Source organism: Macaca fascicularis, chromosome 4, assembly GCF_037993035.2.
Source record: "Macaca fascicularis isolate 582-1 chromosome 4, T2T-MFA8v1.1".
Classification (NCBI taxonomy): Eukaryota; Metazoa; Chordata; class Mammalia; order Primates; family Cercopithecidae; genus Macaca; species Macaca fascicularis.
Genome location: NC_088378.1, coordinates 168,952,686 through 168,964,841, shown reverse-complemented (window position 1 = coordinate 168,964,841; position 12,156 = coordinate 168,952,686). Strand labels below are relative to the sequence as shown.

General features: G+C 43.8%; 1 protein-coding gene across 1 annotated transcript in view; it reads left to right on the top strand.

Moving 5' to 3' along the window:
• The window catches only part of TEX56 (chromosome 4 C6orf201 homolog), a 51,605-nt gene that overhangs the window by 3,908 nt on the left and 35,541 nt on the right, over positions 1–12,156 (top strand). The window contains exon 2 of the mRNA XM_045390464.3: positions 6,318–6,516. Within this exon, the coding sequence (XP_045246399.2) occupies positions 6,318–6,516 (199 nt within the window). The remainder of the gene's footprint in view (positions 1–6,317; positions 6,517–12,156) is intronic.

The following is a 12,156-nucleotide window of genomic DNA, read 5'->3' as shown; positions in this document are numbered from 1 at the left end:
ACTTGGGAGGCTGAGGTAGGAGAATTGCTTGAACTTGGGAGGTGGAGTTTGCAGCGAGCTGAGATTGTGTCACTGCACTCCAGCCTGGGCAACAGAGTGAGACTCAAAAAAAAAAAAAAAAAGAGAGAAAAAGGAATGTCGTGACTGCATAGAATATATGTAGATACTAGTCTACTTTATCATTTACTACCATAAAATGTACACAAACCTATTAGGAAAAGTTAAAATTTATAAAAACTTACACAAGCACTTACAGACTGTATTTGGTGTCATTCACAGTCAAGGGAAATGTAAATGAGAATAAAGATGCAGTATTAGGCCAGGCACAGTGGCTCATGCCTGTAATCCCAGCACTTTGGGAGTCCGAGGGGGTAGATCACCTGAGGGCAGGAGTTCAAGACCAGCCTGGCCAACATGTTGAAACCCAGTCTCTACTAAAAATACAAAAAGTAGCCAGGTGTGGTGGTTGGCACCCATAATCCCAGCTACTCAGGAGGCTGAGGCAGGAGACTCTCGAACACGGGAGGCAGATACTGCAGTGAGCTGAGATCATGCCATTGCACTCTAGCTTGGGCAACAAGAACAAAACTCCACCTCAAAAAAAAAAAAAAAAAAAAAAAGATGCAGTATTAAATCCTAACTGTAGAAAAGTAACTGTAGCAATACCGTAGTGCTGTAGTAATTTCATAGCCACCTCCCGTTGCTCTTGCTGTGAGGTCAAGTGGTGTGAATAGCCACTTAAAATGCCATGTGATGCCAGTCATCTCTGTGTGAGCAGCTCATCTCTCTAGTAAATTACATATCACAGTAAAGTGATTTTACAGTTCTCATGCATTTTTTGTGTGTTTAGTGCAATACCATAAAACTTGAATAACACCATGGGACACACACAAAGTGCCATTAGTGATGCTGGAAGTACTCCCAAGAAGCAGAGAAAAATCAGGATGTTATAAGAAAAAGTTGAGTTGCTTGATATGTACTGTATATTGAATAGTTGCCTGCCACTTCAGACAGACAAGTTTTCTTGTAAACAGATGGTGTAAGCTTATAGTATTGATAAATACAGTGGTGTCAATGTGTTTCTTTTCCTTATTATTTTCTTTTCTTTTTCTTTTTTTTTTTTTTGAGACAGAGTCTTGCTCTGTCTCCCAGGCTGGAGTGCAGTGGTGCTATCTCGGCTCACTGCAACCTCCACCTCCCGGTTTCAAGTGATTCTCTGTCTCAGCCTCCCAAGTAGCTGGGATTACAGGCACCTGCTACCATGCCCGGCTAATTTTTGTATTTTTAGTAGAGATGGGGTTTCACCATGTTGGTCAGGCTGGTCTTGAACTCCTGACCTCAAGCAATCCACCCGCCTCGGCCTCCCAAAGTGCTGGGATTACAGGCATGAGCCATTGCGCCTGGCCATGATTTTCTTAATAACATTTTTTTGCTTACTTTAAGAATGTGAGGTATGATGCATATAACATTTACAATATGTGTTAATCAACTGTTTATGTTAACAGTAAGGCTTCCGGTCAACAGTAGGCTATTAGTAAAAGTTTTGAGTGAATCAAAAGTCAAAAAAGTAGCTGGATGTGGTGGCGTGGTACAGGTGCTAGACTACCACGCTCAACGACTCGGAAGGCTGTGGCATGAGGATCGCTTGAGCCCAGGAGTTCGAGACCAGCCCGGGCAACATAGCAAGACTTTTTTTTTTTTTTTTTTTTTGCGATGGAGTTTTGCTCTTGTTGCCCAGGCTGGAGTGCAATGGTGCAATCTCGGCTCACTGCGACCTCCACCTCCCGCGTTCAAGCAATTCTCTGTCTCAGCCTCTCGAGTAGCTGGGATTACAGGCATGCGCTACCACTCTCGGCTAATTTTTGTATTTTTAGTAAAGACGGGGTTTCACCATGTTGGCCAAATGGTCTCGATCTCTTGACCTTGTGATCCACCCGCCTCGGCCTCCCAAAGTGCTGGGATTACAGGCGTGAGCCACCGAGTCCAGCCAAGACTCTTTAACAAAAGAAACTTATATGCTTATTTTCAACTGGGCAGGGGTCAGAGCCCCTAACCTCCATGTTGTTCAAGGGTCAACTGTATTTTCTAAGGGGTTTACATTTTTATTTATTTAGTTAGTTATTTAGTTAGTTTCTTTAGTTTTTTTTTTTTTTTTTTTTGAGACGGAGTCTCGCTCTGTCACCCAGGCTGGAGTGCAGTGGCCGGATCTCAGCTCACTGCAAGCTCCGCCTCCCGGGTTCACGCCATTCTCCGGCCTCAGCCTCCCGAGTAGCTGGGACTACAGGCGCCCGCCACCTCGCCCGGCTAGTTTTTTTTTTTGTATTTCTTAATAGAGACGGGGTTTCACCGTGTTAGCCAGGATGGTCTCGATCTCCTGACCTCGTGATCCGCCCGTCTCGGCCTCCCAAAGTGCTGGGATTACAGGCTTGAGCCACCGCGCCCGGCCAGTTTCTTTAGTTTTGAAACAGTCTCACTCTGTCCCCCAGGCTGGAGTACAGTGGTGTGATCTCGGCTGACTGCAACCTCCGCCTCCCGGGTTCAAGCGATTCTCCTGCCTCAGCCTCCCGAGTAGCTGGGATTACAGGCATGTGCCACCACACCCGGCTAATTTTTTAATTTTAGTAGACACAGGGTTTTGCCATGTTGGCCAGGTTGGTCTCAAACTCCTGACCTCAAGTGATCCACCCACCTCGGCTTCCCAAAGTGCTGGGATTCCAGGCATGAGCCACTAAGTCCGGCTGGCGTTTACATTTAGCTCATAGAAAATCTGTGCCCTTGCTCCCCATACCTTCACCCGGTTAATGAAAGCACAGTTGGCTTCCAACACTGCCCTCTTTTCTCTGTGGCCACAGGCAGCTGTGATCCCAGCCACTCACCGTTATGTTTCCAGGTGTTATGGGCTCAACAAAATACATAGATGTCCCTCAACAACATATATTGTCTTTCAACAAGACACATGGAGGTCCTAACTCCCAGGGGCCCAGAATGTGACTAGATTTGGAAATAGGGTCTTTACAGGGTGCAGAAGTCATTAAACTTAGATGAGGTCATAATAAGTATAGAGAGGGTTCTTCATCCAGTATGACTGGTGTCCTTATAAGAAGAAAGAGACACCTCTTGTGACAGTAGAGACAGAGATGGGAGCGATACATCCACAGTCCAGGAACACCAAGGATTGCAGGCAGACTCCAGAAACTAGGAAGAGACAAAGACAGATTCTCCCCTCAAGGCTTCAGCATGGCCTTGCTGCCACCTTGACTTCTGACTTCCGGCCTCCTGAATTGTGAAACAATGAATTTGTTGTTTCAAGCGACCCCCTTTGTGGTACTGTTAGGACGGCCATAGGAGACTGACGCACCAGTGTTAGGAGACATAGTCCCATTCCCCAGGTACTTCTCTAAAGTCCCCTTAAAGCCAAGAGCAGGAAGGGGAATGACATAGTACACAGCACTGCCCCAACTCTGTGCCTAAAGAAATCCTCAAGTGCCTTAAGGAATCCTGAATGAATGCTCCGTTTTTTCACATATGGATGGATGTCTTGTGCATGAATAGGTGTCTGGCACCTACTCGAGTTTTCTCAGACTTTGGGGCCTTGGAGGAAACAGACCCAACAGAAAAAGGTATATTTTCACATCCTGTTACATGTACATGTCCTTCAACTTAGCAATTCCACTTCTAGTTATTATCCTACAGAAATAACTTGTACCTGAGCACAAAAATAGATAAACATGGCCATGCACTGAAATATTGTCTATAATAGTCAGAAATTTAAACAACCTATGACATCCAGTAGCTGAATAATTAAATGAAGGCATATATCCATACAGTGGAATACTGTTAAAAAGAAGGTTGACATTAACATATCTCCAGTACATATTATAGAGTTTTAATAAGCTGCAAAGGAAGATACACAGTATGGATCCATGTATGCCAAAAGAAAACTCTACATGTGTACATATATATGTGTGTCTATAAATGCATAGAAGAGAGTTTTGAAGGAGACTTAGGAAATTCAGGACAGCGGCTACCTCCAGAGAAAGGATAGAGCTTGGAGAAGGAAAACGAAGCAAAACTTCCCCTTTTTACTGTGTAGACTTTGCTGAGTTGTTTCATTTTAATTATTCCAATGGAAACCTTTTACTTTTGTAATTAAAATGCAACATTAACATTGAAAAATGCAGTAATTATTTATGTGAAGTTGGAGAAATGGGTTTCGATTTTCTAGAGACATTCCCATTCTATGTAGATTTAGATTTTGTCTCCGTAGCTTCCCAATGTAGACGGCGATAGACGTCCATACAAGTTTAGCAGCTGGTAATTCCTGCCATGTGCAACTGCCAAGCAGCAGCGGGGTGCCTTTGTTTCAGAGGTATTTGGGTGCAGTGATTCTTTGCTATGGTTGGAAGCCAGTTTAAGGAGGTTCATGCGGCTGAGGTGAATGGCATTAAGGGGTAAGAAATGACCCCTCAGAGTCCTGAGTTTGTGCCTTCAGGGACCTGGCCTCAGGCTGAGTCCAGTCAGTCATTGGGAACACATTGGCCTTTGAGGTCTTGAATTCATCACTAAAAGTTTGCTCCATTGCCAAGATGCCATTTCCAAACATATAGTGATTTCCTTGCATATGCATCCTGTAGACATGGCCCTATTTCTCTGACTTTCATCCATCAGACCAAGAATTTAAACATGGAGACTGCTGTCTTGCTGCTGCTGGGTCGAAAGCCTTCCTTCCAGAAGAAATTTCTTTTGACCTTAAAAATAGGTTTTGTTCCTTTTCCTGTCAATCTCCTCTTCACCTGAAGGATGCTTTGCCTATATTACTCTATATTGGTTACCCAGAAATGATTACGTGAAGAAAGAAAGAAAAAGAACTAAACACCCATAATTAAAACAAAAAACAAAAACAACCCCAGGTTTTTCTTTTGTATTTTAAATATAAAGTTAACTTCGGGTGGCTGAGGCAGGAGGATCACTTGAAGCTGGGAATGAGATGAACCTAGGCAACAAAATGAGACCCCCATCTCTGCAAATAATAACAAAAATTAGCTGGGTGTGGTGGTGCATGCCTGTAGTCCCAGCTGCTGAGGAGGCTGAGGTCAGAGGATTGCTTGAGCACAGGAGGTCGAGGCTGGAATGAGGTATGATTGCACCACCGCACTCCATCGTGGAGCTCTCACGGAGGTGCTGGCTGACCAGGGAGGGATGCTATTCCATTTCTGATAACACAGGATCTAAGCCCCTCTGGTATTGAGTTCATCTCCAAGCAGCTCTACCATGCGCTGTAACTGTGCCACTGGCCATCCAGAGTTCCTACAGCAGGCTGCAACAATCCAAACCTCAAGTCTCAGTTATTGGAACACCCAAAAGAAGGAAGGCATTTCCCACTGACATAGCTGAAAATAGACACACTTATAACAGAGCAAGAAAAAACAGTTCATTTCTGGCCAGAAATGAATTTTGTGGAATCAAAAAGAACAGTAAGTTACACTCCCACATCCTAACTGACAGAGCATGCTGTTGTTTTCAGTTCCATCCATGTTGTAACCCTTGCTCAGGCAAAATCACCAGTAAAAGGGGGCCCCAAGTTACGTGGCCTGACAATAATGTTAACATTCACCCTATTTCTTCCGGGAAGCTTCAAAATGTGCATCTCCAATTAAGTATGCAATTAAAGGGAAAATAAGAATCACAATAATAATAATAATTGTATGTAACTTGCCCTTAGTTTGAGAATGCACACATAACCAACTCTATTTGTGTGGTCCCAGCCTGCCTGCTTGTTTGCTTGTTTGTTCATTCTTTTTTATTTTTTTATTCTTTTTGAGACGGAGTTTCGCTCTGTTGCCCAGGCTGGAGTGCAGTGGCCGGATCTCAGCTCACTGCAAGCTCCGCCTCCCGGGTTCACACCATTCTCCTGCCTCAGCCTCCCGAGTAGCTGGGACTACAGGCGCCTGCCACCATGCCCGGCTAATTTTTTATATTTGTAGTAGAGACGGGGTTTCACCATGTTAACCAGGATGGTCTCGATCTCCTGACCTCATGATCCGCCCGCCTCAGCCTCCCAAGTGCTAGGATTACAGGCGTGAGCCACCATGCCTGGCCTTGTTCATTCTTTTATTTACTTACAATGTATCTGCTAGATGTCTAGGACCAGGCTAAGATCTAAATGGTGCCCAGTAATATTGTTGGAATAAAGGAATGACAAAGCTAAATAGGGATTATCAAGCTGCATATATATGTTTTCAAATCTGCCTTGTTAACTCTTGCTATGCAAAGATGGAGAGGAACATTGAATGTATTAATGCTTATTCTATTACCAGGTGAGAATCCTGAGCTCTCTGGCTTGGAAAGAATCTTAGCAAGACATGAATTGCCAAAAGAGATTAATCTGACCCCAAAGCCGAACAGAATGCCCCTGTGGAAAAGAAAAATCATCAACAATGTAACTGACGGGTGGAAGAAATGTCACTTGCTGACGAGAAACACGAAAGAGCCTCCAATGTCCACCATAGTTGTCAGGTAGACTCTGATTTCTGCTTTACGTGGATATATTTAGGGCCACACAGGGTGATCACAAAATCTCTACATGCCTTAGCTAAAAAATGATAAGCACTGCTCTATATAAAAGCACATAGGCCCCATTTTTACCCACCCCCAAGCTGCTAGAGGAGCCCTTACTGGGAGTAAACTCATGGAGATGGGAGCAGGAGTGTGGGTCCTCCATGGCCCATTGCAGTCTAGAATAGTGAGCAGAAATCTAGCAAGAACAGAGTGCGAAACTTGGAGAGAAACCCAACCAGTGAGCTGTGGGGCTTTTTGGCTGCATAAGTTGTGAAGCAACTTGGTTTTTCATGCCCACCGTTGGCATGACCAGGGGCTAGGATACCATAGCAGGATGTAGTGGAGCTTTGGCTTTATCCCTGGCCTGCCAGATTTTACGTGGAGAGAACTGGAGCACCACTGGACAGTCTTAACAAGAGGACTGGCATGATCTGACTCAAATCCTCTCTGGCCTCCCAAGGATTGCGTGGGTGGAGGAGAGCGGTTGGGAGATTTTACAGATCTACAGGCAAGGGATGGTGGCCCAGGTGGTAAGAGTGGGGATGTGGAGTTGGTTGGATCCTGGTGCTCAAAGTCATAAGCTTCGGTTCCTTGACAAATTATCTTTTTTGGTGCACTTCTTTGCCTGCTTATGCCAGATAGATGGTGTTTCTATATTTGTTTCTTTTCTTTTCTTTTTTTTTTGAGACTGAGTCTCACACTGTCACCCAAGCTGGAGTGCAGTGGTGCTATCTCAGCTCACCGTAACCTCTGCCTCCCGGGTTCCAGTGATTCTCCTGCCTTAGCCTCCTGAGTAGCTGGGATTACAGGCAGGTGCCACCACACCGGGCTAATTTTTTTTGGTATTTTTGGTGGAAATGGGGTTTCGCCATGTTGGCCAGGCTAGTCTCAAACTCCTGACCTTAGCTGATATGCCCACTTGGCCTCTGAAAAGTGCTGGGATTACAGGCGTGAGCCACCATGCCTGGTCTATATTTGTTTCTTTCATATTGCTGCATGTATTGCTGTACAATGCAATGATGCCTACACTTTTTACATAGTAGGTATTCAAGCAATTTTGCCAGGTTGACAGGGTAAATGTATATGTTGCTACAAAGACAGGATCAGTTCTGATTTGAAGGTAACATAACCGGGAGACAGTCCCAGCTCATGAATTTGCCTGAACTGGAAGCTTCCGCTGGGATCATTGCCCTGGTGAAATAGAGTCCTTGTCTACATTTTTTTCAGTGTCCTCGGTGGCATAATTTGCCAATTTGATTTAAATATTCGTAGCCGAAGAAGGCAAAGATGTATTATAAAAGAAGGTGGTCAGTGGAACCATGGTATTTTCTGGACAATGCAAAGACACTACATTTTTGTCCAGAAGTAGGTAAAGGATATATAAAGTGATGATATCTGATTACTCAAGTGAAGATTATTTGACCTTGCTTTGGAAGCCTGATGTGATTTGGCTCTGTCCCCACCCAAATCCCATTTTGAACTGTAATCCCCACATGTTGGAGGAGGGGCTTGGTGGGAGGCAACTGGGTCATGGGGACAGATTTCCTGCGTGCTGTTCTCGTGATAGTGAGTGAGTTCTCAGGAGATCTGTTGGTTTTAAAGTGTGGCACCTCCCCACTCGCTCCCTCTCTCTCTCCTGCTCCTTCACGGTAAGATGTGCCTGGCTTCACCTTTGCTTTCTGCCCTGATTGTAAGTTTCCTGAGGCTTCCCAGTCATGCTTCCTGTTAAACCTGTGGATCTATGATTCAATGAAACCTCTTTTCTTCATAAATTACCCAGTCTCAGGTAGTTCTTTATAGCAATGTGAAGACAGAATAACACAAGGCCTATTTTTAAAAATCCAAGTTTCACAACCATAGAAAGTTTATACACCTCAGTTTTAGGTCCTGATGTCTTCATTTGAAGTTATAGATCTTTACATCCTAGTTTGGTTTCTGAAAATATAGCTAGAGTATCAGAACACAGGAAATGATACTCTTTTTTTTTTAAACATTTTATTCTACAAACATTTATTTGCTTTCCTTAAAAGCAGGGACTGTCGGCCTATCTTATTTATTTTTGTATTCCTAGTGTTACAGGTTGGAGTCTCAAGTGCTGAGACAGAAATAAGAATGCAAAAGGTTTCCTGGGAGTGGTGTTGTATCAAAGTGGAAGTGGGAAAACAGTATTGGGCAGGGATTCAACAGGTGGAGAAACAGGCTTCGCCTCAGTGGAAGGAGCTGCAAAGTCGTGTTGCAGGGGGCTTGGGTACAGGAAAGGTTGGAGGATTAGGCCCATTTTGCAATCAATCAATCATGAACCTTGTTGTGGTTGCTATGACTCCAGATTCCTGAAGGATCTGCTGAATTAATTGTTCTAGTTCTGAGGATGCCTCCTGGCATTAATGATTCTTCCCCTGTTACCTGGTAACATGGTAAATATCATCATTTGATAACTTTATCATTCTTAATTCTTTGTGACTTAACTGACACCCTTGAGTGAATTCATTCTTTAGCCAAAGCAAGCCTGACTATTTTTAAGAATCATCAATAATAGCTTTGTCCTTAAAACTAGAACTACCATATGACCCAGCAATCCCACTACTAGGTATGAACCCAAAGGAAAGTAAATCAGTATGTCAAAGAGCTGTCTGCCCTCCCATGTGCATTGCAGCACTATTCACAACAGCCAAGACATGAAATCAACCTAGCTTTCCATCAACAGATGAATGAATTAAAAATGTGGTGTTTATACACAAAAGAATACTTTTTAGCATAAAAAGGAACGAAATCCTGTCATACGAGGCAACATGGATGAGTCTAGAGGACATTATAGTAAGTGAAATAAACAAGGCACGGAAAGACAAACTTCACACTGTTCTCACTCATTTGTGAACGCTAAAAATTAAAACAATTGTATTCATGGCGGTAGAGAGTAGAAGAATGGCTTCTAGAGGCTGAGAAGGGTAGTGGGGGCAGTGAGAAGAAGTGGGGAAGAATACTGCCTGCTCTCATTCATATGTGGAAGCTAAAATTGCTGATCTCACAGAAGTAGAGAGTTGAATAGTGGTTGCCAGAGGTTGAGAAGGGTAACAGCGAGGGGTGGATAGCCAGAGGTTGGTTACCGGATACAAAAGTACAGCTAGACAGGAGGAATAAGTTCTGGTGTTCTATAACACTGTAGGGTGGTTATAGCCAACAATCATTTTTTTTTGTTGTTTATTTTCAAATAGCTAGAAGAGGATATCTTGACTGTTCCCAACACAAAGAAATGAAAATTATTTGAGGTGATGATATGCTCATTACCTTGATTTGATCATTACACATTGTAAACATGCATCAAAACATCACACTGTAGCCCATAAATATGTGCAATTATTATGTCAATTTAATAGAAGAATAGCTTTGTTTTTATCTAAGAACTACTGAACACTACTGATTCATGTCCTTGACCACCTGTAAAATGGTGCTACTAATACCTCGTGTTGTATCAGAGTTGTGACACTGATAGAGCAATGACTGTGAAATTGAGTTTTGACAAGTATGAAGTACTATTTGAATGCATTGTACAGTATTTTCACATGTTAGATTGAGCCAACTGTAGGTCCTAACCTTGAACCTGCCTTGGCCAACATTTGCTCAGTTTATGCTGTTAATCCCCCCACTAGCACAGAGAGGATAAGGCCTCTCTCTCACATGGCAATAGCAGTTTTAGGGCCACAAAACAGGCAGACCATACATGAGGCCTGTTGATTTTGACAAAGTTCCTTCAGTGCTATGCTATGTAAACAAATCAGCAGGCACAAAAGCCAGGAGTCCCGGGACCATGCTGGTAAACAGATTTTCTAAGTCTAGAGCTGCAGATGGTGGTGTCTTATCCCTGTTGGTGAAGCTGGCAGGATTCCAACCCCCAGCTCTATAATACTGTAAATCCCTACTGGGTACTGCATGTAAATTATAATTACTTGTAAACTGTATTTACTGGCTCAATATGCCATATTTATATGAACTCTAGGGCTTAATTTTTTTTTTTTCTCTTGGTAAGTGTGACAAAAGCAGTACTTGAACAGAAGAGGGCTGTTTGTGCCATATGAGAACTTTAGTTTAGATTCCGTAATGTTTTGTTGCATCAGTGTGGTAGCAACTGAAGACGGGAGCTAGTAGTCAATGGGTTTTACTTTGCCCACCTCTCTGCCATAGACATTTGCAATTTATCCTGACTTGGGGCCACTCCTCCTGTATATTGTACTTACCATGTTATAGTGTCTGCGTTGATTTGCTACTCCACTTGTGGGCTGTGTAAACATTTAAGAAAAACGTTTAATGTTTCCTTTTTTTTTTTTTTTTTTTGAGATGGAGTCTCGCTCTTGTCACCCAGGCTAGAGTGCAATGGCACAATCTTGGCTCACTGCAAACTCTGGCTCCCAGGTTCAAGCGATTCTCCTCCTTGGCCTCCCGAGTAGCTGGGGTTACAGGCGTGCACCACCACACCCAGCTACTTTTTGTATTTTTAGTTAGAGACGGGGTTTTGCCATGTTGGTCAGGCTGGTCTCGAACTCCTGACCTCAGGAGATCCTCCAGCCTCAGCCTCACAAAGTGTTGGGATTACTGGCATGAGCCACTATGCCTGGCCATTTTTCTTTTCTTTTTTTTTTTTTTTTTTGAGATAGTGTCTTGTTCTGTCACCTGGGCTAGAGTGCAGTGGCATGATCTCGGCTCACTGCAACTTTTGCTTCTCAGGTTCAAGCAATTCTCCTGCCTCAGCCTCCCGAGTACCTGTGATTATAGGCATGCGCCACCACACCTGGTTAATTTTTTTTTTTTTTTTTTTGAGACAGAGTCTGGGTCTCGCTCTGTTGCCCAGGCTGGAGTGCAGCGGCATGATCTCAGCTCACTGCAACCTTCTCCTCCCAGGTTTAAGCGATTCTTCTGCCTCAGACTCCTGAGTAGCTGGGACCACACCCAGCTAATTTCTGTGTTGGTAGAGACAGGATTTCACCATGTTGGCCAGGCTGGTCTCAAACTCCTGACCTCGTGATCCACCTGCCTCGACCTCCCAAAATGTTGGGATTACAGGCGTGAGCCACTGCACCTGGCCACATTTAATGTTTTCTAAACTAATATCATAAGATAAATTAAAAATATAACTGACTCTATGTGGCCGAACGAAAGGCTCTCACATCTCTTTTCCCTCTCTTTTGTTACTGCTCCTTCAACCGAGACAGGACACATATGCTCTGAGAGCTGGAAGAACTCTTGGCACAGCCACGTGGTCCTTGTGAAATGAAAAAGAAACTGAGTCCAGGAGAAACAGATGCTTTCTCAGGGGCGCACATGTAGGAGTGGCAGAGCAAGGACTAGAGCCCCCCTTGAGCATGTTGGGTTCCTAGTCTACTCTGATTCACCAACATTGATACGCCCATCAAGGTTCTTGGGTGTATCTACAGGCTAAACTTGCACTGATGGACATTCCATGTGATGGTTTAATTTATGTGTCAGCTTGGCTAGGCCACAGTATCCAGCTGTTTGGTCAAACACCAGTAAAGATGTTGCTGTAGGTCTGGCACAGTGGCTCACGCCTATAATCCCAGCACTTTGGGAGGCCGAGGTGGGCAGATC